This window comes from Erinaceus europaeus, chromosome 16 (genome assembly GCF_950295315.1).
Source record: "Erinaceus europaeus chromosome 16, mEriEur2.1, whole genome shotgun sequence".
NCBI lineage: Eukaryota > Metazoa > Chordata > Mammalia > Eulipotyphla > Erinaceidae > Erinaceus > Erinaceus europaeus.
Genome location: NC_080177.1, coordinates 34,291,579 through 34,319,178, shown reverse-complemented (window position 1 = coordinate 34,319,178; position 27,600 = coordinate 34,291,579). Strand labels below are relative to the sequence as shown.

At 39.1% G+C, this 27,600-nt stretch overlaps 2 protein-coding genes across 2 annotated transcripts in view; one reads left to right on the top strand and one right to left on the bottom strand.

The window, feature by feature from the left end:
* RTN1 (reticulon 1) overlaps positions 1 to 7,382 on the bottom strand; it is a 227,706-nt gene extending 220,324 nt beyond the window's left edge. The window contains exon 1 of the mRNA XM_007519258.3: positions 6,948 to 7,382. Coding sequence (XP_007519320.1) covers positions 6,948 to 7,185 — 238 coding nt within the window. The 5' untranslated portion in view covers positions 7,186 to 7,382. The remainder of the gene's footprint in view (positions 1 to 6,947) is intronic.
* Positions 1 to 27,600, top strand: part of JKAMP (JNK1/MAPK8 associated membrane protein) — a 415,429-nt gene that overhangs the window by 327,783 nt on the left and 60,046 nt on the right. The window lies entirely within an intron of this gene.

Genomic DNA, 27,600 nt, shown 5'->3' with positions numbered 1-27,600 from the left:
TTGCCTTAGTCTTCTTTGTAACTGGATTTGTTTCATCGAAGATGTCTTTAAAATTTATGCAGAAAAGAGTTCTTCCAATATTTTCTTCTAAGTATCTGACAGTTTCTGGATTAACACCCAAGTCCTTAATTCACTTGGAATTTACTTTTGTGTTTGGTGAAATATAATGGTTCAGTTTCATTCTTCTGCATGTTTCAACCCACTTTTTCCAACACCATTTGTTGAAGAGACTCACCTTTCCCTATTTAATAGTCTGGACACCTTTGTTAAAGATTAGATGTCTACAGGTGTGGGAGAGATTTTAATTGGAAATAGCTACTGATATTAAACAGATATACTGTGGATATGCCATGTAATCTTTATGAGGAACACTTGATGACAAGACTAAAAGAAGCATTCAGAGATTTTACTTTGGTATTTGTTACTTCTCCTAATTTCCTTTTTTTTAATTTCTTTATTGGGGAATTAATGTTTTACATTCAACAGTAAATACAATAGTTTGTACATGCATAACATTTCCCAGTTTTCCATATAACAATACAACCCACACTAGGTCCTCTGTCATCCTTCTTGGATCTGTATTCTCCCCACCCAACCACCCCAGAGTCTTTTACTTTGGTGCAATATGTCAATTCCAGTGATCCAAGATTTTAACTTCTGTTTGATTATTCTAAATTTCCATGATCTCTCTTCTTTCTTTCTTCCTTCCTTCCTTCCTTCCTTCCTTCCTTCCTTCCTTCCTTCCTTCCTTTCTTTTCTTCCTTCTATTTTATTAGATAAGACAGAGAGAAATTGAGGTGGGGGACAAAGAGGAGGAGAGAGAGAGATACCTACAAATCTGCTTCACTACACATGAAATTTCCCCCCTGGAGGTGGAGAGCAAGGGCTCTAACCAGTGTCCTTGAGCATGGTTAACTAATATGTGTATTCAACCAGGTGTACTACTATGCACCCTGCCCCACACCCAGTTTCTCTTTTATGGGTTATTTTTCAAATTAAGAACTGCTTTCCATTTTAAACAATACAGGTCAATTAATACAGGTTAAATATGAATTTGAAAGCTCTTTACTGGCAAGGGAGGCTGAACAGCCTTATCTATTTTCCCCTTCTCTCTAGATTTCTCTGTTTCTATCAAATAAATAAATTAAATAGCTCTGCAAAAGACTTTCACATTTGAGGCTCTGAGGTCCTAGGTTCAGTCCCCAGTACCACCATAAGCCAGAACTGAGCAGTGTTCTTGTCTCTTTATATCTTTCTCTCTGAATATATCCCTCCTTAAAACAAAATAAAATATACACTGAAAAAAAAACCTTTTTCAAATATACTTTCATTATAGCCCTTTCCACAACCAGAGAATTTCTCCAATATATATTCTTCTCATTGTCCTTTTTGCCCACTATTATTAAAACAAAAAAAACTGGCTATTTGTCATTTGTCTTTTGCTCATGCAACTTATAATGACCTTTTTGGATATATTCCCCTGTAGCTATAATAACTTCTTGAAATATGTCTTTTATTTTCACAGCCATCTCTATTTTACAGAGTCTCTTCCAAATCCCCTTTAATCACCACTGAAATAATGAAATTTAAAAATGAAACACAACTAATCCAAAGATCTTTGAGTAATATCCAGCCTCAGAAACTTCTATGAAGAAAACAGAATTATACAGATAGATGGATGGATATAAAGATAGATGGACGAGTTGAAATCTCCTTCAGACATGCAGTCTTAGCAAGCTGTCTTGATATTTATTTATCCTGTGTTGACCTCAGCAAACTAACTCATGCCCTTGTGCCTATGTGGCTAGATTGTCATAATACCCTTCTAGTCATGCTTTCAGTGATGACTTAAGAATGAGGGAAGTAAGAAATGGCACAAGGAAGTACTGTTTAACTAAACATTAATGTAGAACAAAAAGGTGAATGTGTTCAGGAAACCACGAGCTGCATTTAGCATAGAACCTCATAATAAGAAGACATTCAACAAATGTTTACTGAGTTGAACCACAATAGTTTCCATATATATATATAATATAATTTTTGCTACCCAGGACAGACAGTATAATAAACAACATAACCCACAATTCTTCTTTAAACCCTCAAAATGAGAAGTAAATGGACAGAGGACTGGGTGGTGGCACATCTGGCGGAACACACATGTTACAATATGCAAGGACTCAGGTTTAAGTTCCTGACCTACCTGCAGTGGGGGTTGCAAACAAGTGGTGAAGCAGTGCTATAGGTGACTCTCTTTCTCATTCTCTATCTCCTCTTTTCCTCTAGATATCTCTGTATCTATCAAATCAACAAGTAACATATCTTAAAGGAAAATTATAAGGGAGTCGGTAGCACAGCAGGTTAAGCGCACGTGGCAAAGCGCAAGGACCAGTGTAAGGTTCCGGGTTCAAGTCCCCGGCTCCCCACTTGTGGGGGGGGGTCACTTCACAGGCGGTAAAGCTGGTCTGCAGGTGTCTATCTTTCTCTCCCCCCCCCCCCGTCTTCCCTTCCTCTCTCCATTTCTCTCTGTCCTATCCAACAATGATAACATCAATAACAACAATAATAACTAAAACAATAAAACAAGGACAACAAAAAAAGGGAAAATAAATAAATGTTTTATAAAAAATGGGCAAAAAGTGTGTGTGTGTGTGTGTGTGTGTGTGTGTGTGTGTGTGTGTGTGTATAAACAGATAAGAGATAATACATAAGTAGATAGTCAGTCAACCCATATCTGTGACCTAGGGAGAACTATTGTAGTTTCTGCTGGAGGGGGATGGGGCAGATTTCTAGTGGTGGCAACAGTGTGGAATTATAAACCTATTATCTTAAAATTCTGTAAAATAATATTAACCACAAATTAAAATTTAAAAAGAGATGAGGATCAGAAGGTCTAGGGTGAAGAACAATGGCAGAATTAATTTATTTGGACCATTGAATTCATGAAGATAAAGATATACTGAAAATCATGTATTTATCAATGTATTTTATGGCATGAAATATTCTCAATTTTAATTTAGCCTAATTTAAATTTCCTATATGAAGGGACATATGTATTCAATACTGTCAGAAATATTTATTATATCCAGAGTTATGTTAAGAAAAATAAATTTTACTGAAAACGCTGCTATTCTTTTATGCTCCCTAAAAACAAATTCTTTCCGTGGTCCAGAAGGTGGAGCAGTGGCTAAGGAACTAGACTCTCAAGCATGAGGTCCTGAGTTCAATCCCTAGCAGCACATGTACCAGAGTGATGTCTGGCTTTTTCGCTCTTTCGTCCTATCTTTCTCATTAATAAAATAAATAAAATAAAAAAACAAATTCTTTCCCATTTCAATAAATCTTTCTCCAAGAAAAATGAAATAAAGTAGGAGAATGAAATGCATACCTACCTAAAGGGATTATTGGAAATAACTCCAAATAAAGAAATGTACACATATCTAGCAAACACACTCAAAAGTAAAGGCAATCAATCCAGATTAATAGTGAATAATATAAAGCTCATTGCATTAAACAGAATAAAACTGGGTATATAAACATTGTGAAACTTATTTAAATAGTGATAGGCTAAAACTAGCTTTTCTTATAGAGTTTACAATTAGCATTTGAAAAACTGTAGATTTATAAGCACTGTAATCCACCTGGAAAAATCTCTATATTTTCTATATTCATCTAGAAATATAAGTTGAATTATTTATAAGTTGCCATTACTGCAACAAAGTATACTGGTCTGATTCCTTTAGACCATTCTCCATTCTGTTCTTCATTTTGCTTCATCTACATAAAGCAGTCAATGAGTTACTTTCCAAAGCAACTGATGAGTTCAGTCCTTATCATTGCATTTCTTGTTCAAATAGTCTATTTTAAAGTCTTTCTTTAAACAAAGGTCCATTCTTCTACACTTGTGTTATTGTATGTTCCTTTTGAATAGTTTCCAGGAAAAAATAACTGATCTTGAAAAACAAAACAGTTGCTCTTAACATTCTTTGTATAAAGTTATTAAATGATGGCACTGATTCATGGTTAACAACACTAACATGTTGTAGCCTACACATGGTGCAATATTTGTTGCCTTGGCAATAGACAACATTTCATATGCCCATTATCAACTTTAGCCATGAAATTTTGTAGCTTCAGAAGAAAGTGTTACTTTTTGCTTTAAAAAAAAAAAAACTTTCCAATTCACTAAACGGGCAGAAGAAATGCCTAAAAATACAGTGCTAATCAATTTTCATAGTGCTTTTTACCCAGGTGATTATATATATATATATATATATATATATATATATATATATATATATATGAATTGACTCAGGATATTAGAAGTTTTTTTAATTTTTTTCTTTAGGTGCTTCAATTATCATCAATTTATTAAAAATAAATAACAGGATTGCTGTCCAGATGGTATGACTGGTAGTGTTTTTCAGAAGAAAAACAGTTTTAAAAATATCAATTATCTGTCATACACTTTAAAATTTATATTCCATAAAAAATGTAGCATTCTTTCCCATTTCAATAAATCTTTCTCCAAAAAAATGAAATAAATTTGAAACAGAAACAAAATTTATTTACAGTGTATCATGCTCAAAGTCTGAGTTACCCTTAGTTTGATTTGAGTCCTTAAGAGTACCAATCATTAAAAAAGAGTAAATAAGTATGCTTAATAAGTTTCTTCTGGATTTTGTCTCTGATAAAGTTGAAGATTCTCCTCACTTTGCTTAAAGCAAATGACCTGCCAAATAACAGACAAGGAAGCTGACCTGTTTTATTTGAATTATTAAACATCTAGCTATTTACTTAACTATCACTCCTGACATGTGGATCTTTATAGAAGCCAATTCAATTTACTTAAATAAAAACATACAAATTCAAAACATTAAAGAAGCAACAACTCTGTAACAACTTCCTCCAAGCAGCAAATAAACTAAAAAACTATGTGAAACAAAATGTTATCCTTCCCTCCTCCCTTCATCTCTTCCCATCTAAACTTAGCCTACATTTGATGTGTGTGGATGTGTGTGTGTGTGTGTGTGTGTGTGTGTGTGTGTGTGTGTGTGGTCTAGGATAGGAAATTCCTAATCCATTTAAGAGGAAACTATTTCAGTAAAAACAATGTTTAAAATTGTATATGCCTACTTAGTGACTGTTGCTATTTAAAACATGTTATATGGAGGGCTGGGAAGATAGCATAATTGTGAGAAAAAAAAAAAAAAGCCTTGTATGCCTGAGGTACCAAAAGCCCCAGGTTCAATCCCCAGCACCACCATAAGCCAAAACTGAGCAGTGCTCTGGTACAAAAGAACCTGTTCTATGGAGTAAACTCATCTGAGCAAACAATATGCACTGGGATTTTAGCTTTCTTTCCTTAGTTCATTTAACCTTGACGACATTAACAGGAGGTGGGGTGTGTTCATAAAGATATAATTTACTTTGATGATGGTGGATAAAGATTCTACAAACTACACTCAACAAAGAAAGGTAAAGGCAAGCCAACGACAACAAAAAAACATGTTCCTTTGTCTAGCATCTTTTGCAATAACAGAATTTTGTTTTCTCTTCATTTAGAGTAAGAAACTGAAAGGCCAGAGAGCTAACCATAACCTTAAATCTTCCTCTCACATAACTTAATATACTGACAATGAAGTTTTCTGCTTTGGGGCCCTTCCTTCTCTTTCTCTTTCTCCCTACCTCAGCCCCCTTTCCCTTGGAGAGTCGACATGCTGAATTCACTTATCCCCGAACCGTCTATCCTCAGCTCAAATCTTTTATAATACAGCAGAGTTAAGAAAACTCAAGGCACTCCACGTGATCCTTAAAAGAGGGAGAAGCATAAAAGATAGGGTTCCCCTAAATCAGTTGCCAAGAACAAGGCAGTACCTAGCCCCCTCACTTCACTTACTCCAGGAGCTCCCACCACCCCACACTACGAAAAGTTACCCTCCCCCCAAAAAAGCAAACAAACAAAAGATACAACCCCCACTCCATCACAACATACTTTCTCAGGAAACACCACAACCACCTCTACCTCACTGTCTAAAATAATAATAATAAAACACTATTCCAGACCGACTGCTCCTTACAGGACTCTGGTCTCTGCTCAGCACAGATGTGTTCCTGCTCCAGGAAAGTCAAGCTAGGGAAGACAAAGTTAGGCCCAAACGGGTCCAGATTCCTGGCAACTGTGGGCCCTCAACACCACTCAAGTCCTCTTACACCTCAATCAGGCAAGTTTCAGCGCTCCCTGCAAGACGGGGGAATTCAGGCAGCTGGGAATGAAAGGTTCTGAGCCAGGGCTGCCACCTCTCCCAACGCTGCCCCTTCCTCATTAGACACATACACCCTGGGATTTCTGTTTTCCGCAGGGCAGGGAGCTGAGGAGAATGGAAGGGAGCCTGGGAGAGTAGGGTGTGGCGAATGGTGCCAGTAAAGGGCCAGGAAGAGTTGAGAGTTACAGGTCAGTCTACAACGCAGCCGGTCCCAGGAAGGTGGGCCTGCTCCGGGCTTTGTAGTCAGCGTCCCCTGTAGCTGGCCGCACTGTGCGCACAAACACGCCCCCAAAACCTTCGCAACTACCCAAAAGGGCCCAGCGGCCCCCATCCCTTGGCAGAAGGGGAAACTTGTACACCCGCGCTCCAGCAGCCGGGATGCTGTGGTTTGCCTAGAAGGGCAATTGCCAAAGCCTAAATAATAAGGATGATGAGATTCAAAAGAAGGTGTGTGTGTAGGGAGTCGTGTTTTGTCTTTTTCCGATCCTTTAAGAAAAACAAAACCTCTGTTCTCAACCAGCCGCCTAATATCCGCCTCCGCCCCCGGGGGATCAATGGGGGGGGGGGTGGTGAAGTCAGGACTCGAAGTAAGATCACAAGTAAGGTGTAGAGGCGAAACCCGGGAAGGGGACCGGCCGGGACCTCCAGCACCACGCGCGGGGCTGAGGCACCCGCCCACCTTACCTGTGGATGCAGTTTCCATGGTAACGGGCGGTGGCCGGGCGGGGCCGGAGCCCAGTTCCCGCGGCGCCGCTTCCCGGGCTCCGGCGCCCATCCCTTGGTCTGGCGCGGCCAGCGGCACCGGCTTAGCCCCCTTGGACGTCAGCACTGCTTCTTCTTCCCCCTCCCCACGGTCCCCGAAACACTGGGACCCAGGGAAGGTCAGCGGCAGCAGCTCGTCTTGGGGATCCGGCGCGGCCATGGCTGGCGCTGCCCCGGGGCGAGCGCGGCGACGCGGCTAGGCGGGGCGGAGGAGCGGTGACTGGAGGCGGGGAGCGCCCTGCTGCTGCCCCCGCCGGGGCTCGGGGCTCGGGGCTCGGGGCTCGGGGCTCGGGGCTCGGAGCTCGCGAGGCTGCAGAGTCGGCGCCGCGCCGCCACCGCGGGTGCTGCAACTCTGGCGAAGCCGCTGCCTGCCGCTCCCGGCGTCAGCTCCTCCCCCGCGCCCTCCCCTTCCTCCCGGCCCGCGGCCGCCGCCTGCGCTCCTCCTCCCGCTCCGGTGGCCCCACTGCAGCTCGGGCTTCACGACTGGGGCCCCAGCCTGTTATTACGCAGATGGAAATGGCCTGCTTCGTCCCAGTCTTCCTCAGCACACGTCAGCCCCCCCCCCCCCCGCCCCGGCTTGCGACTGACAGGCCTGGATTAGGGGATGTGCCAGATCCGCTTGATCCTTCTCTCCTTTGAGGAGGAGTAAGAGAAACTGAGCTAGGTAGCTGCAGCCCTCAGCTGACCCGTGACTGAGTAAGCAAGTCCCTCTGCAACTGATAAAGTTATCCCCAGACTAGTGTCCTGGGACGCAGGGAGCACAGAGGACAGAGACCTCGAGGCCGCAGGGTGAGCAGTAGCAAACTGAACTGGAATATGGACAGGGCCAGTGCAGAAGCTGCAACCCCGAGATTAAAGGGTCCTTAAACTGTTGTTTCTAGAACAGAGCTGAAAACAGTGGTGTACTGTAAAATATCAGGAGAGCCGGGAGGAAGTACAAATCTAAGCATTTGATAGTTTCTAGTCTAACATCCAAGTCCTTGACCCATTTGGAGTTTACTTTTTCGTATGGTGAATTTTAGTGGTTCAGTTTCATTCTTCTGCATGTTTCAACTCACTTTCCCCAACACCATTTGTTGAAGAGAATCTTCTTTCTCCAATTAATAGTTTGGACCCCCTTGTCAAAAATTAAATATCTACAGGTGTTGGGGCTTGTTTCTGGGCTTTCAATTCTATTCCACTGGTCAGTGTATCTATTTTTGTCCCATACCAGGCAGACTTTTTCTTTTTTATTTATTTTATTAGTGATTTAATAATGATCGACAATATTGTGAGGTAAGAGGGGTACAGTTCCACACAGTTCCCACCACCAGAGAGTCACATCCCATCCCTTTCATTGGAAGGTTCCCTATTCTTTATCCCTTTGGGAGTATGGACCAAAGATCATTATGGGGTACATAAGGTGCAAAGTCTGGCTTCTGTAATTGCTTCTCTGCTGAACGTAGGTGTTGGCAAGTCCATCCATACCCTCAACCTGTTTCTATCTTACCCGAGTGGGATAGGGACCTGGGGAGGTGGGATCCTAGGAGGCACTGTTGAGGTAGTCTGCTCATTGTAGTTACGTTGGTGTCATGGTAGCATCTGCAACTTGGTGGCTGAAAAGCATTGATATAAAGCAGAACAAATTGTTTAATAATCAGGAACCTAAAGGTAAGAATATAGCAGATGAGATTTGGGGTCTTCATGTTGGAAGGAGCTAGGAAGTCTATTTTAGGTATATTCCAAGGGGCCCATGACTTCCCTAATTTTTGACTGAGACCAACAGCTAACCTGCAGGTGGGATGAAAGTATTATCTAGGAAGATGGTGTCAGAGTTGGAAATAGGACTAGAAAGCTAGATCAGAGCAGAGAGTAGCTCCCATATATGGGAAAAGTATATAAACCACTAACGGTGAACCCCATCATTCTGACCTAGAGCCCATATCTATCCAAACTTAGCACATGAGCCTCTGCAACCTCTGCATCGCTGCCGGTCTGAATTTGTACTCCATAGTCATAGCTAGGAACATTCTGGCTGCACTCATTTCAGGACCTGTCTTTCTCAAGTGACAGAGTATGTTGGCCCAGGCTCTCTTTGAAGAATGAGGCAGTTTCCACTATTGTTGCTCTACATTGAGAGCAAGGTCCTATAGAGGCCCACAAGAGGTTTTATGATGCTGCTGATGGAGATGACCAGTGATGGTGTAAAGAGGGATCTGTTAGAGGTCTAGGCCCATCATATCTGTGTGGGAATCCCAGGATTCCCTGACTAGGGAATGATGGTATGGCCTTCCAGGAAGTTTTTATTACAATGACCCCATAATATATTTTCAGATCTCCGAGTGTGATGCCTCAAATTCTGTTCTTTATTCTAAAGATTGTTTTTGAGACTCTAGGTATTTTCTGGCTCCAGATAAACATTAGTAGCTTTTGTTCGATTCTCTTTTTTTTAAAAAAAAAAAAAAGTTCCCCACACCTATGGACATCTAATCTTTGATAAGGGAGCCCAGTGTATTAAATGGAGAAAGGAGGCTCTCTTCAATAATTGCTGCTGGGAAAACTGGGTTGAAACATGCAGAAGAATGAAACTGAACCACTTTATCTCACCAGAAATAAAAGTCAACTCCAAATGGATTAAGGACCTGGATGCTAGACCAGAAACTATCAATAGTTAGAGGAAAACATTGGTGAAACACTTTCCCACCTAAACCTCAAGGACATCTTTGATGATACAAACCCAATTGCAAGGAAGACTAAAGCAGAAACAAACCAATGGGACTACATCAAATTGAAAAGCTTCTGCCCAGCCAAAGAAACTATCACACAAACAAAGAGACCCCCACAGAATGGGAGAAGATCTTCACATGCCATACATCAGAGAAGAGACTAATCACCAAAATATACAAAGAGCTCAGCAAACTTAGCAACGAAAAACCAAATGACCCCATCCACAAATGGGCAGAGGATATGAACAGAACATTCAGTACAGAAGAGATCCAAAAGGTTAACAAACACATGAAAATTTGCTCTAGGTCACTGATTGTCAGAGAAATGCAAATAAAGACAACACTGAGATACCACCTCACCCCTATGAGAATGGCGTACATCAAAAAGGACAGCAGCAACAAATGCTGGAGAGGCTATGAGGACAAAGGAACCCTTCTGCACTGCTGGTGGGAATGTAAATTGGTCCAGCCTCTCTGGAGAGCAGTCTGGAGAACTCTCATGAGGCTAGACACAGACCTTCTATATGACCCCATATTTCTCTCATAGGGATATATACCCCAAGGACTCCATAACACCCAACCAAAAAGAGGTGTGTACTCCTATGTTCATAGCAGCACAATTAGCAATAGCTAAAACCTGGAAGCAACCCAGATGCCCAACAACAGATGAATGACTGATAAAGCTGTGGTATATATACACTATGGAATACTACACAGCTTTAAGAAAAATGTACTCATCTTCTCTGACCCATCTTGGATGGAGCTAGAAGGAATTATGTTAAGTGAGCTAAGTCAGAAAGACAAAGATGAGTATGAGATGATCCCACTCATAAACAGAATTTGAGAAAGAATAACAGAAAGGGAAACTCAAAGCAGGATTTGACTGAATCTGGAGTAGGGCACCAAAGTAAAATCCCTGGGTTGAGGATGAGGGTGGATGTTTGGCTTTACTTTGGGGAGGGGGGAGGATGGGATGGGACACAGTCTTTTGGTGGTGGAAATGGTGTTTATGTACACTCCTATTAATTTCTAGTAATATAAATTACTATTTAATTAATATGAGAGGGGGAAATTGATTGAATGTCTCAAACTTTTTAATGCACGGACCATAACTGAGTCTTTGATATGTTGACTTTCTTAAAAGCTTAGACCAGGGAGAACAGAAGCAACCAGTGCACAGCTATGTACAGATAATGTCAAAGGACATAAATTACAGTGATGTTGCATATGATACAGCAAATCCTAACAAAGGGATTTTTTCAAAATTAGCCTAATTGCCAACTAATTTGATTACAGCAATAACTATCTATTGCCTTCTTAAACCCTAAGACAGCAGGAACCTCCCACTTCCTCTACAGAGCCTATATTTCCCCCTGTTCTGGAACCTCTAGGGTGGGGCTCACTTTCCTGCATGCTTCTCTCAATTTATACCAAATGATATTACATCTACTGATCCCAACCTAATCAATGCAATAAGTACCACCTCAGAATGCTTCACTTTAGACTGTGTTCAGAGATGTCAGGTGTGGAATGACAACCCTTCACCCTCATTACTCAGGTGAGACCTTTCCTTTCATAGGACTCTCTAACTCTATTTCACTTCCTAACAAAGTCCCAAAACCTAGATATAGACCAGGTCCCATGAGATAAGGCATATGTTCACATGTGTCCATAAATTAGGGCAAAATATATACCTGAAAGCAAAAGTATACAATAGTCTGCAGTGAGTCAGTATAATGTTCATAATGAAATAGTGTCTACTTAGACTTAATACCCTCCCCACCTAGTTTGTATTACACTTTATTCCAAAACTTCGTATTATACTCACTCCAAAATTAACCTATGTGACCTCTGCATCCCTGTAGATCTGAGCTCACATTCTGTGGTCATGAGTAGGAACATTCCAAGCTGCCCCAAATTCAGGACCCATCTTCCTCAGGTGGAAGATAGAGTATGTTGTCTAGCCTCCCTTCAGAGGATGGAACATTCTCTACTGTTGTTGATCCAAGTTGAGGGCAAGGTCCTATGGGAGCCCACAAAGGGGTCTATTATAGACCTCCCCCAAACTCTACCACACTAGGGAAAGATAAAAACAGCCTGGAGGTATGGATGGTCCTGCCAATGTCCATGTTCAGCAGAGAAGAAATTACAGAAGCCTTCTGCACCTCATAAAAAATTTCGGTCCATACTCCCAGACGGGCAAAAAATAGGGAAGCTTCCAATGGAGGGGATGGGACACAGAACTCTGGAATTGTACCCCTGTTATTTTATAGTCTTGTTAATCATGGGATGCATTGGATCGACCTTCTCGTGGTGCATCCCGTGAGTACCCATTCATTGGGGAAACTGACGATCCTTCCTAGCCGACTGAATCCACATGGATCCCAGTCACTTTCAAAGCCAGCAACAAGCAGCTCCTGACAGCTTTCAACCTGACGCTGTTGACTGGCTACAGAAGAAGGGCAAACGCTAGAAGAAGAAGTCACTAATAAATTTTTTTTTTAAGTTGGTGGGACCTTGATGGGAATTGCATTTTTTTAAATTACCTGTAACAAGACCAAACTCAATGATCATGAAACATGGCTTTCAGGGTTTTTTCATGAGAAAAACAAGCCCACTAAGGAATTTGTTTTTGTTTTATTTTATTTATTTTTACCCAGCTCAGCTCAGGCTAATGGTGGTGCTAGAGATTGAGCCTGGGATCTTTGGTGCCTTAGGCATGAAAGTCTTTTACATAAATATGTTATCTCCCCAACCTCCATTAAGAAATCTTTAAAATGAAAAGCTACACCACTGCTGTGATTCCTTGGTGCTTAATCCTCTCAAGTAATCTGAGGGCATTTGTCACCTTTTCTTAAATCTATTATTTAGAATGTCCTGAGGCACTGGAGATACCAGGTAAAAATGCTTCACATTTTCATAACTGATAATGTCAAGAATTCAGGGTTTGTAATGAGCACTGAGTATTTGAGACTTGTTATTGGATACAAGTTCAAAATAGAATAATGTGACTTGTTACTTGATTTCTCTGAGAAATACTAGTGGAAATTCTTAAACTGTAGGATATTTTGTCTATCTTATTTATCTATGATAGAATCGGCACTTTGGACTATAATTTTAATTATGTTCAATATTCTGCCATATACTGGTCAGTCCTCTAATTCAGTGGGGGAGGGGAAAATTCAGTTAAATATACTTAGGTTTTACTTGTTAGAGGAAATTGATATTTTCCATTTTTATTGAAAATTTCCATATCTGGAACTGAAAGTGATTATGCTTAGTGAAATAAGAGGTGAAAGACAACTAACCATGAGGTTTTAGTCATATATATATATATATATATATATATATATATATATATATATAATGCAAATTAACTTGCAAGTAAAATGGTAATCAAACTGTCTCTCAGACTTTGTAAGAACTATGATGATTATCAGAGTGGCAGCACAGGACTTTTATGGAGAGTGTTGTGACTTACGCCTACCACATATGGGTGTAAAACTATACTCCTGAAATCTTGTCGTTTTAAACCATTGTTAAATAACTAATAATAAATTAAAGAAATCTTTCATTTTTATAAAGAATTCTGTTTTGTTCTCCTGAAAAGAGATTGCACACTGTTTCTGTTTTTAACAATGTGCACATCTCTTTTACTTATTAGTCTCCGCCTCTGAAATAATTATTTGTTTGGGGGAAGAAATGTTCAGGTGTATGCTATGGTTAAAATTAAGAATGTTTATTGTCCTTATTTATTTCACAGTGTGCCTTGTAAACTGACAAAGTTTGACTAATTGAAGATTTATGAGCATAACACAATCGGTGATGGAATTCCAGGACTTGCATAGTTGTTCTGAGTTATGAATTGTTCTGAAACAAAGAGAAAGAGTTGGAGCTTTTAAAGGATTTTTAGCAAGAAGAATTGAGACAAAAGAACTGTCAGGTTTTGTCTTCAGCCTTTTTTTTTTTTTTTGAAAGTTTTGTTCATCGTTTCAAAAGAAGGAATCTGGTGAGGAACATTTGTTTAACACAGATTTAAGCTCAGATTAAACCTTTATTATGGGAAGGGTTAGTGTGGGGAACATGAGAAAACACTCCACAGCAACAAACTTTAAACAAGGCAAAATCCTTGCCAGCTTAAATATTAAAATTACATAATAGCTCTGTGCCTTAGTTCCCTCAACTGTGAATATTTTAATCTGCATAGGATTAGGGGGAGCCATGTGTAAAATGTATTAATTAAGATGTAATCACAGGGGCCAAGTTATTTCCAGTAAGAAGCCTATAATTGTAAAAGCTCTACCTGAATGTTTATATTCATAAAGTCCAAAGAGTCCACAGTAGTCAATTCAAGTACTTAAGCAAAAATAGATGAGGAATGGTCTTCTATATGTGATCTCTTTCTACGTCTACTTCCTATATTCTGAAAGTCACAGACTACTTATAGACAAAAAAAAAAAACACACAGTTGCACACAAGTGGACACATGCAGCTTGAAATGGCAAGGTTCTTTGATTAGTAATGAATTCTTGGGCCTCTAAGTTGAGAAGGAATCTTGGGTCATATTCAGATTTAGTAGGAAAGGATGTCTAGAAGGATTACATACAGCTACATCTAGGCAAGTGAAGACACATGGCAACACATTCCTAGCACTTGCTTTCTAGCTTATATGTAAACCTGTCAGCACTTAAGTCATGGCCCAATTTGTAAACATTTTTAGGAGATAATGCAACTGCAGGATCAATAACTATATAAAATAACTGGTTAGCTCAAGACAATGTTTACTCTGGAACCTCAATTCTTGTTTGTTTAGGACTTAATTTTTGTATGAGCTCATTTTGCAGCATGGTTTTCAGTCATCAACAATGTGTGGAAGCTCTTGGTTGATAGGAAAAAGAATTCTCTACCTCCTACTACAAAGATTGAAACTAATTTATAGAAACTACAGGCTGGTGCTCAAGACCACTGTTTCCACCAGGAGACAACTGCAGCACTCACAAAAGGACACTTTTAGACTCCCCAAAGCTCCTTCTGTCTATAGGGAGTGACTTCTGTTACTTAGTATGTCCTCCAAGAGAATAAAGCATAAAGGCTTCTAATGTTTTCCAATAGGGATGGGAGGATTAATTTGTTTCAAATACTTCTTTGAAGATTATAAACACATCTCATGTAACACTCCCACACTCTTAGCAAAATTTGATGAAATATATGGTATCCTCTAGTAACCTAATTTTAGTATTGAATGATCCATTAATTTGAGGCTTTTTCATATACTTCTTGGTAATTTTTATCTTCTTTTTTCATATGGAGCAGGGATGTCTCAGAGATGTGATTTTACTACTTTGGGCCCATTTTTATTCAGATGATAAACAGAGAGAAAGGGAGAGGGAGAGACTCGCAGCACCCGAGCTTCTTCCTGTGGCATGGCATTTGCCATGTAGTGCAGGGACTCAAATCTATGTCACACTCATGGCAAGGTATGTGTTCTACCACTGAGATATCTCTCTATGCCTTGAGTTATTTATTTATTTTCAGATAGAAATAGAGAGAGAGAGAGAGAGAGTGAGAGAGAGAAAGAGAGAGGCTGGCTATAACACCAAAGCTTCCTTCTATGTGGTAAAAGCCAGACTTAAACCTGGGTCATACATATGACAAAATAGCACACTACCAAGTATGTTATTTCTACTGGTTAATTCCAGTGGTTGTGTCTTTCTTTTCTAAATAACAGCTTTAGATAAAATTCACAAGTAGAGCATATAATTCAACGACTTATGTCGTTGATAGTGGCCATCACCACTATCAATTTTAAAATATTTTGTTCACTTAAAAAAAACAAAAACAAAAATCTCTCACTCATTAGTAGTCACTTTCTGCTCCCACAATTCCACATCTAGTCCCAAGGCATCACAGATTTAATGTATAACACCACGAATTTACCAGTCATAGCTGCTTTCTATAGATGGAATTGTACAATATGAATTTTTGTGATTTTTTTCTTTCACTTAGCATAATTTTTTCTAGTTTTTTCTATATTATAGCATGCATTAGTACTTCATTCCTTTTAATTTATGATTAATACTCCATTGTCTAGATAGAGCACAATTTATTCATCCATTCTTCAAGTGATGGACATTCTGGTTGTTTTCACTTTGGGGTTATTAAAAGTAGTTCTGCTATAAATGTTATGATATAAATTTTGTGGTTGTGTTTTATTTATTTAGGGTGTATACTGAGGATCAGAATGTCTGAGTTATATGAAGACAATGGTGTGATGTCTTTCTCTCTCTCTCTCTCTTTTTCTCTGTAATTCCCTCTCTCTGTCTCTGTTTCTCTCCAACACACACACACAAACACACACACACACAAAGAATAAAAAATCGGTGTAGAGAGGCCAATCTGCAGTATCAAAAATATGTGAAACCTAAATCCAACACCTGACTCCACATTTTAAAAATGAATTTTCTCCTAATATAAGTTTTATCATTTTAGGTCTTTGTTCAGTTTTGAGTTAGCTTTTATATACAGTGTGAATAACTTCTTATTTTGTGAAGTTCCCTTGACACTTCAAATCAGGTTTGGTTTTTTTTTCTTCTTAGCTGTTTTTAAACCATTGATTTTTTACATTTATGTTACAGACATATTTTATTGCTCAGGAATGATGAGAAAGCAAATTTTTTTAAATATTTCAGAAATTTCTTCACAATCACATGGCTAATACAACCATTAGTAACATCTCTGCCTTCTACAAGCTCTATGACCTGTGTTTACCACCCTAAAGGTTCTGACAGTTTCATCAGTTTTTCAGTCTTTTTGGCATTAACAGTCAAGAGCCTGATCTGAGAGAGTTCAAGGTAAACCAAGAAGGAGTTAATATTAGTAATTATACACTCCATCCAGAGCTTTCAAAATGTAAACCAGTCATCAGCATCGTCGCCAAGAATAGGAAAGGTTCTGATAGGCTACATGGAGGTCAGAACCCTGGACAGCTCAGTACGTATTATATTAAGCCAGAACTGTTTTCTTCTACTTTTAAACTGCAATCACTGAAACCCTTAGATTAGTGGTTGAGACGTATGTTATGGGGTTAGTTCCAATTTAAGGGATTCTGGCCTCTTCATATGGCTCTAGCCTCTCTTGGGGACAAAGTGTCATACCATATGTAAAATTACAAGGGACATACAGAGAGAAGTGATTCTGTCCATTTTGCTAGAGCAAAGGGATAGGCAAATGGAAAATAAAAATATAAAAACCAGTTGAGCCTCCCAAAACTGAACCAAGAAGAACTACAAAATCTAAATGCACCAATCACAGACAAAGAAATTGAAACCGTTATTAAGAATCTCCCCAACAACAAAAGTCCTGGACCAGACTGCTTCACAAACAAATTCTACAAAACTTTCAGGAAATAGTTAGTACCCATACTTCTTAAGCTTTTCCATAAGATTGAAGAAACAGGAATACTCCCTTCCACCTTCTATGAAGCCAACATCATCCTGATACCAAAAGCAGATAGGGACACAACAAAAAAGGAAAACTACAGACCAATATCTCTGATGAACATAGATGCCAAAATATTAATCAAGATCTTGGCCAACCGGATACAGCAGCATATCAAAAAGATTGTTCATCATGACCAAGTGGGATTCATCCCAGGAATGCAAGGCTGGTTCAACATCCGTAAGTCAATCAATGTCATTCACCACATCAATAAAAGCAAAGCCAAAAACCACATGATTATCTCAATAGATGCAGAGAAAGCCTTTGAAAAAATCCAACACCCATTCATGCTCAAAACTCTACAAAAAATGCGAATAGATGAGAAATTCCTCAAGATAGTGGAATCTATATATAGCAAACCTACAGCCAACATCATACTCAACAGACAGAAGCTGAAAGCATTCCCCCTCAGATCAGGGACTAGACAGGGCTGTCCACTGTCACCATTACACTTCAAGATAGTATTGGAAGTTCTTGCCATAGCAATCAGGCAAGAGAAAGAAATCAAAGGACTACAGATTGCAAGGGAAGAAGTCAAGCTCTCACTATTTGCAGATGATATGATTGTATACATAGAAAAACCTAAAGAATCCAGCAGAAAACTACTGGAAGATATGGGGAAGATAGGGAGGAAGAAAGAAACCTGTAGACCTGTTGGACCACGTATGAAACGACCAACCCTGCAGGTGGGGAACCAAGGCCTCAAACTGGGATTCTTGCACAGGTCCTTGTGCTTCATTTCATACTATGTGCGCTTAATCCAGTGCACCACCACATAGTACCCGAAGGCTTATGCTCTGAAAACTTCAAAACACTCTTAACATAAATAAAAGGCTTGGGGCCTGGGAAGTGACTCATTGGGCAGAACACAGTCCTTACATGCATAAGTACAGCCTGATAAACTGGCACAACAAATGATCAAATGGTCTCTGATATCTCTCCCACCTTTTCATATAACAAATGTATTAAAATCTTAAGAAGAAAATAAAGATTTAAATAGGAATACATCTACATTAATAAATTCAAATGTTTAATATCATAAAACAATCAGTGATCTATACATTTACCACAACCTCTATCAAATCTCAACTTTTTTTCCAAAAAAAACCCAACTAATCTGGTTCTAAAATTCATAAAGAAATCCAGAATATTCATAAGTTTGGAAACAAAAACAATGTTGGGGTGTATACTTCCAGTTCTAAAACTTGTTAGAAACCTAGTCAAGATAAAAATTAACAAAGGGATAAACAGATAAACCCTCAGAATACAACTGAAAGCCAAGAAATAACTCATCTAGATGATAGTTAATAAAAAAAAAAAAGAAAACTACTGGAAGTTATTAGACAATATAGCAAGGTATCAGGCTACAAAATCAATGTACAAAAATCAGTGGCATTTCTTTATGCAAACACTAAATCTGAAGAAGAAGACATCATAGAAAGCACTCCCATTTACTGTTTCAGCAAAATCAATAAAATACCTAGGAATAAAGTTGACCAAAGAAGTGAACGACTTGTATACTGAAAACTATGAGTCGCTACTCAAGGAGATAGAAACTGATACCAAGAAATGGAAAGATATCCCATGCTCATGGATTGGAAGAATAAATATCATCAAAATGAATATTCTCCCCAGAGCCATATACAAATTTAATGCAATACCCATCAAAGTTCCACCAGGCTTCTTTAAGAGAATAGAACAAACACTACAATCATTTATCTGGAACCTGAAAACACCTAGAATTGCCAAAACCATCTTAAGGAAAAGAAACAGAAATGGAGGCATCACACTCCCAGACCTTAAACTATATTATAAAGCCATCATCATCAAAACAGCATGGTACTGGAACAAAAATAGGCATACAGACCAGTGGAACAGAATTGAAAGCCCAGAAGTAAATCCCAACACCTATGGGCATCTAATCTTTGATAAGGGGGCCCAAAGGATTAAATGGAAAAAGGAGGCGCTCTTCAATAAATGGTGCTGGGAAAACTGGGTTGAAACATGCAGAAGAATGAAATTGAACCACTTTATCTCACCAGAAACAAAAATCAACTCCAAATGGATCAAAGACCTAGATGTCAGACCAGAAACAATCAAATACTTAGAGGAAAACATTGGTAAAACACTTTCCCACATACACCTCAAGGACATCTTTGATGAATCAAACCTAATTGCAAGGAAGACCAAAGCAGAAACAAACCAATGGGACTCCATCAAATTGAAAAGCTTCTGCACATCCAAAGAAACTATTAAACAAACAGAGAGACCCCTCACAGAATGGGAGAAGATCTTCACATGCCAGACATCAGACAAGAAACTAATCACCAAAATATATCAAGAGCTCAGCAAACTTAGCCGCAAAAAAGCAAATGACCCCATCCAAAAATGGGCAGAGGAAATGAACAAAACATTCACCACAGAGGAGATCCAAAAGGCTAACAAACATATGAAAAACTGCTCTAGGTCACTGATTATCAGAGAAATGCAAATCAAGACAACACTAAGATACCACCTCACTCCTGTAAGAATGGCATACATCAAAAAGGACAGCAGCAACAAATGCTGGAGAGGATGTGGGGACAGAGGAACCCTTTTACATTGCTGGTGGGAATGTAAATTGGTACAGCCTCTGTGGAGAGCAGTCTGGAAAACTCTCAGAAGGCTAGACATGGACCTTCCATATGACCCAATAATTCCTCTCCTGGGGTTATACCCCAAGGACTCCATAACAGCCAACCAAAAAGAGGTGTGTACTCCTATGTTCATAGCAGCACAATTCATAATAGCTAAAACCTGGAAGCAACCCAGGTGCCCAACAACAGATGAGTGGCTGAGAAAGCTGTGGTATATATACACAATGGAATACTATGCAGCTATCAAGAACAATGAACCCACCTTCTCTGACCCATCTTGGACAGAGCTAGAAGGAATTATGTTAAGTGAACTAAGTCAGAAAGATAAAGATGAGTATGGGATGATCCCACTCATCAACAGAAGCTGACTAAGAAGATCTGAAAGGGAAACTAAAAGCAGGACCTGATCAAATTGTAAGTAGGGCACCAAAGTAAAAACCCAGTGGTGAGGGGTAGGCATGTAGCTTCCTGGGCCAGTGGGGGGTGGGAGTGGGCGGGAGGGATGGGTCACAGTCCTTTGGTGGTGGGAATGGTGTTTATGTACACTCCTAGCAAAATGTAGACATATAAATCAGTAGCTAATTAATATGAGAGGGGGAAATCAATTGTATGTCTCAAAGTTTCTCAAAAGACAAACTGAATCTTTTTAATATATAGGCTACGTATTTGATATGCGGACTCTCTCAAAAGCCTAGACCAAGTAGATTAGAAGCTTCCAATAGCACAGCTATATACAAGATACTAGGTACTGTCCAGCAAACCATAACAAAGGGACTTTTCAAAGTTAACCCAATTAACAAATAATGTGATGATAATATTAACTATTGATTGTCTTTTTTATTGTCTTTTTGAACCCTAAGACAGCAGGAACCTCACATCTTCACTATAGAGCCCCTACTTCCCCCAGTCCTGGAACCCTTGGATAGGGCCCACTTTCCCGTATGCATCTCCCAATCCAAACCAAATAACATTGCATCTGCCGATCACAACCTAACCAAAGCAACGATTGCTACCTCAACATGCTTCACCTCAGAATGTATCCAGAGACTTCACGTGTGGAATGACAACCCTTCAGCTTCATTACTCGGGTGAGACCTTTCCTTTAATAGTACACTCTAATTTCATCTCAGGTAGTTCACTTTCTAACAAAGTCCCATAACCTAGATATATACCAGTTTCTGTGAGAGAGAGCTTATGTGCACACGTATCCATAAACTACTGCAAAATATATACCTGAAAGCAGGACTACACTAGAGTTTGCAGTGAGTACCTCCCTAACACTTCCTCTCCACTATTCCAAGCTTGGGATCCATGATTGCTCAACAAATTGTTTGGCTTCATATGTTAACTCTCTTTTCAATCACCAGGTTCCAGATGCCACCAGGATGCTGGCTAGGCTTCCCTGGATTGAAGACCCCACCAATGTGTCCTGGAGCTCAGCTTCCCCAGAGTCACACCCTACTAGGGAAAGAGAGAGGCAGACTGGGGGTATGGACCGACCAGTCAACGCCCATGTTCAGCGGGGAAGCAATTACAGAAGCCAGACCTTCTACCTTCTGCAACCCTCAACGACCCTGGGTCCATGCTCCCAGAGGGATAGAGAATGGGAAAGCTACCATGGGAGGGGGTGGGTTATGGGGATTGGGTGTTGGGAATTGTGTGGAGTTGTACCCCTCCTACCTTATGCTTTTGTTCACTAATCCTTTCTTAAATAAAAAATTTAAAAAAAGAAAAAAAAGAAAACTACTGGAAGTTATTAGACAATATAGCAAGGTATCAGGCTACAAAATCAATGTACAAAAATCAGTGGCATTTCTTTATGCAAACACTAAATCTGAAGAAGAAGACATCCAGAAAGCACTCCCATTTACTGTTTCAGCAAAATCAATAAAATACCTAGGAATAAAGTTGATCAAAGAAGTGAAAGACTTATATACTGAAAACTATGAGTCGCTACTCAAGGAAATAGAAACTGATACCAAGAAATGGAAAGACATCCCATGCTCATGGATTGGAAGAATAAATATCATCAAAATGAATATTCTCCCCAGAGCCATATACAAATTTAATGCAATACCCATCAAAGTTCCACCAAGCTTCTTTAAGAGAATAGAACAAACATTACAATCATTTATCTGGAACCTGAAGACACCTAGAATTGCCAAAACCATCTTGAGGAAAAGAAACAGAAATGGAGGCATCACACTCCCAGACCTTAAACTATATTATAAAGCCATCATCATCAAAACAGCATGGTACTGGAATAAAAATAGGCTCACAGACTAGTGGAACAGAATTGAAAGCCCAGAAATAAATCCCCACATCTATGGACATCTAATCTTTGATAAGGGGGCCAAAGCATTAAATGGAAGAAGGATGCTGTCTTCAATAAATGGTGCTGGGAAAACTGGGTTGTAACATGCAGAAGAATGAAATTGAACCACTTTATCTCACCAGAAACAAAAATTAACTCCAAATGGATAAAAGACCTGGATGTTAGACCAGAAACAATCAAATACTTAGAGGAAAACATTGGTAAAACACTTTCCCACCTACACCTCAAGGACATCTGTATAAGTTTCAGAAGTACAACTTCACACTTTGATAAATATTTATGTCAGGCTGCATCCAGTACCAAAGTTCTATTTACTATCCATCTGACCATTACCCAACTGACTCTCTTCTACTCACCCCTCCCCTCCCTCATCCCCTCTCCTGTTGGTAACCAACATTTTTTGTCAGTCTAAGATATTTATTTGTAGAACTGGAGCCTCACAAATGCACTATTTCACCATTACAGGATTGCTTTTAACTTGGAGAGAGACAAAGAGAGGGAAAAACCCTATAACACTGGGATTTTTCTCCAGTGCCATGACATCCCTCAAGACTCTTACACCAGCCATCAATCTCCCAATAAAGAAAATTTTTAAAAAGACTTTTATACCACTTTAATAAGACCTACAATGGCTGTAATTCAGGAAAAGATAGCCTCAATAAAACATAGGTTGGAGGAGTAGAAAATGAATGGTGAAGACCCTTTGGCAGGCCATTAAAGTTGGCATCTAGCTACTAGAAATAAGAAAAGGAGGTCAAGGTAAAAACTGGTGGTTCAGACTTAGAATTAGAAAGTGTCATTAGGATCACAAGGTTTCAAGAGTCTGTCAGAGGTGATAGTAGAGCCAGAACTGAGAAGCAGACCAAGGGCCTATGTTTATGAGACATAGACTTAAAGAATCCAAGGGGAGTCAGGCTGTAGAGCAGTGGGCTAAGCGCAGGTGGCGCAAAGCTCAAGGACCTGCGTCAAGATCCTGGTTCGAGCCCCCGGCTCCCCACCTGCAGGGGAGTTGCTTCACAAGTGGTGAAGCAGGTCTGCAGGTGTCTATCTTTCTCTCCCCCCTCTGTCTTCCTCTCCTCTCTCCATTTCTCTCTCTGTCCTATCCAACAATGACGACAATAATAACTACAACAGTAAAACAACAAGGGCAACCATAGGGAAAAAAATAAATAAAATAAATATTTTAAAAAAGAATCCAAAGAAAAAGAAATAACATCCAGGGAGGTGGGGGAGAAAGCTTCAAGGGAAACTTTTACGTGTACTTCCAAAAATGCTTACCACTACCAAGATACTGATGATGGTGTTAATGATGTCTGAAATTGACAATAAAATGTGACCACTGAATTTTGTCACAGGCAGGCATGAGGGGATGGAGTGGAGGAACAAGGTAAAATTTGCTTTAAATAAAATGAAGGTTAATTACAGCCTTTTGGAAATTGAAAGGAAGGTATAGTGGAGAGGGGAAACTATAATTTTTAAAAACTTTTCACAAGGGATGTATTGGGGCTAGACATTTGCACAATGAATCCACCACTCCTGGCAATCTTTTTTTAAATATGAAACAGAGAAATTAAGAGAGAGAAAGATACCTTCATTACTTCATAGAAACCTCGTATGATATGTTGAATTTCTGCAGTGTCTGTTGTGATATCTCAATTTTGGAAGTTCTTAGATATTTAGGAAATTGTCCATTTCTTCCAGGTTCTCTAGCTTGGTGGCATATAGTTGTTCATAGAGGCATTGCATGATATGTTGAATTTCTGCAGTGTCCATTGTGATATCTCCTCTTTCATTTATGATCTGATTTATTTGGGTCTTCTCCCTTTTTTGTTTTGTGAGTCTGGCTAAAGGTTTGTTGATTTTGTTCACTTTTTTGAAGAACCAACATTTACTTCTTTGATCTTTTGTATTGTTTTCTTATTTTCAATGTTATTTATTTCTGCCCTAACTTTAGTTATTTCTGTCCTTCTGGTTGCTTTAGGGTTCCTTTGTTCTTCTTCTTCTAGGTCTTTAAGATGTGCAATCAGGCTGTTTATTTGTGCTTTTTCTTGTTTCCTAATGTGTGCTTGTATAGCTATGACCTTCCCTCTCAGTACTGCCTTAGCTGTGTCCCAAATATTTTGATAGCTTGTGTCTTCATTTTCATTGAACTCTCAAAACATTTTGACTTCTTCCTTCATTTCTTCTTTGGCCCAGTAGTTGTTAAGTAGTGTACTGTTGAGCTTCCACATTTTGGGACTATTACTAATCTTTTGTTGATTGTTAAGTGTTAGTTACATTCCACTGTGGTCTGAGAAGATGCTTAGGATGACTTCAATGCTCTTGTATTTGCTGATGCTGTCTTTGTGGCCTAACATATGGTCTAACCTTGAGAATGACCCATGTGGACTTGAGCATAATGTGTATTCCAGTTTATTGGGGTAAATGACTCTGAAAATGTCCAATAGTTCTAGTTTATCTATCTCCTCATTTCATTCCCTCATTTCTTTATTGATTTTCTGCCTGGATGATCTGTCAAGTTGAGAGAGTGGGGTGTTGAAGTCCCCTACTGTGACTGTATTGCTGTTAATATATTGCTGTAGCTCTTCCATTAGATGTTTGATCTATTTAGATGGCTTCTCATTGGGTGCATAAATGTCAATAATTGTTAAGTTCTCTTGATTGACTGATCCTCTGAGCATTAAGTAATGTCCATCTTGATCTTTTAAATTTTATTTATTTTAAAGTCTATCATGTCAGATATGAGAATAGCTGTTTCTGTCCTTTTTTGTGGGATATTGGCTTGTATGATAGTTTTCTATCTTTTCACTTTGAGTCTGTGTTTGTCCTGTTGAGTTAGGTGGGTTTCCTGTAGACAGCATATTGTTGGGCTGTGTTTTCTGACCCATCTTCTTACTCTGTGCCTTTTAATAGGTGAATTCAGGCCATTGACATTTATTGATATCAAAGACTAATGATCAAACCTGGATTAATCCTTATTTCTATTGATGTAAAGTATGAAATTCTTAATGTGGAAATCATTAACTATCACTACTTAAGACAATGAAAACAGAGTCAGTATTTCAAACTAGGTCAAGAGTGGGCTAAGTGTTCTGTTGTTAGGGATTTTTTAAAAATGAGAAACAGTCTGGGGGGGGCGGTGCAGTGGATAAAGTACTGGATTCTCAGTCATGAGGTCCTGAGGTTCAGTCCCCTACAGCAAATGTATCAGAGTGATGTCTGGTTCTCTTTCTTCCTATCTCTCTCATTAATAAGTAAATAATTTTTTCAAAAAATGATAATGGAGGCTAGGTGGTGGCACACTCAGTAGAGCACATATCCTAGCATACTCAAGGACCAAGGTTCACACCCCCACACCCCACCTGCAGTGGGGGGGGAGCTTCATGAACATTAGAGCAGTGCTGTGGGTGTTTCTCTTTTTCTTTCCCATTCTCTATTTCTCTATCTATCATAAAAATAAAAAAGGAAAAGAAATAATTATTGTGGTGTAGTTATGTAAGCACCAAGTCCCATTGAGAATCCTGTTTGCAGGATTTATATATATATAAATATATATATATTTATATATATTTTATATATATATAAAATTATATATATATATATTTTTTAAATGAGAATGGAAAATTGTGAATATGTTCTCAGAAAGATTAGCTGGAATGCTTTTAAATGTGATTTTTCTTTTAATTTTTACCAGAGCTCTGCTCAAACCTGGCTTATGGTGGTATGTAGGATTGAATGTGGGGCCTTATAGCACTAGGTGTAGAAGTCTGTCTTTATCAACCCCCACTCAACTAAATGGTTAGTCTTTGAAGCACAGTAATTTACAAACTTTAATAAAACAAATTTTTAAGTAAATATTGTATATAAATACATGTATACAAATGAAAAAAGCATAATTGCTATGGTGGAGACTTCACAGTTTCAGGTTCAATCCCTTGTACCAACATAAGATAGAACTTTCTTGTAAGAAAGGAAGAAAGAATGAAAGGGAAGAAAAGAAAACACTTTGATTAAAATTAAAAAGAAAACACAAAAAATTTAAAAAACACAAAAAATTAAAAAGAAAACACATTGATTAAAATCAATGGCAATCTTGTGTTCCACTAGTAGAGTTGATCTTGTATCTGCACAATTATTTTATTTCCATTCTATTTCCATTCAGGTGTTGGATTTTCAGGTTAGCAGAACCAGTAAAATGAGGCTGATCACAGCTAGAAATCATCTCAGTTCTCTCTGTGTAACACCAGTCCTACAGTTTTTTCCCCAAGACCTCTTTCTAGCTTGGTAAAGTACATCAGTTGTTTCTAAGTAGACTGGCTCTAAATTCTACAGATTCTGTCATCTTCCTGTAAGAGGTAGCTATCGTACAACCAACTTGCACTTTTCCAGTATACAAAGATATTTCTTTATTCTAATGGAGTATTCTGATTTTTTTTTTTTGTCTTCAGGGTTATTGCTGGAGCACGGTGCCTGCAATATGAATCCATTGCCCCTGGAGGCTATTGGCCCCTTTTATTTATTTTTATATTTATTTACTTATTTTCCCTTTGTTGCCCTTGGTTTTTATTGTTGTTGTAGTTATTGATGCCGTCATTGTTAGATAGGACAGAGAGAAATGGAGAGAGGAGGGGAAGACAGAGAGGGGGAGAGAAAGACACCTGCAGACCTGCTTCACCGCTTGTGAAGCGACCCCTCCTACAGGTGGGGAGCCAGGGGCTCCAATCAGGATCCTTATGCTGGTCTTTACGCTTTGCGACACCTACGCTCACTGCGCTATCGCTCAACTCCCCTGATTACTTTTTTTAATGCTGACATACACTCAGATTTTCCTTTTTTTAATTTTTAAAAAATATTTATTCCCTTTTGTTGCCCTTGTTTTATTGTTGTAGTTATTATTGTTGTTGATATCGTTGTTGTTAGATAGGACAGCGAGAAATGGAGAGAGGAGGGGAAGACAGAGAGGTGGAGAGAAAGACACCTGCAGACCAGCTTGTGAAGCAACTTCCCTGCAGGTGGGGAGCCAGGGGCTTGAACTGGGATCCTTATGCTGGTCCTTGCGCTTTGCACCACATGCGCTTAACCCGCTTTGCCACCGCCGGACTCCCGCACTCAGATTTTCAAACATTTAGGTTTACAGAAATTCACTTAACCCAAACTATGTCATGCTCTAACAAGTAAATTATAACTATTTCTTTTTACCTCCCAAGCATCGAATCAACCAGGAAGTTGACACAACACTGATCTATGGAGATAAAAATATCTTTATTGCTGGAAAAGCCACTGGGACATCTTTTTTAATCTATACAGAAAGAGGTTCACTAACATTTACTATTCCCACTAGATCTTGCAAAAACACACCTAAGGGAAAGTGTAGGTTTATGAAGGAGATACATTCAGACAAA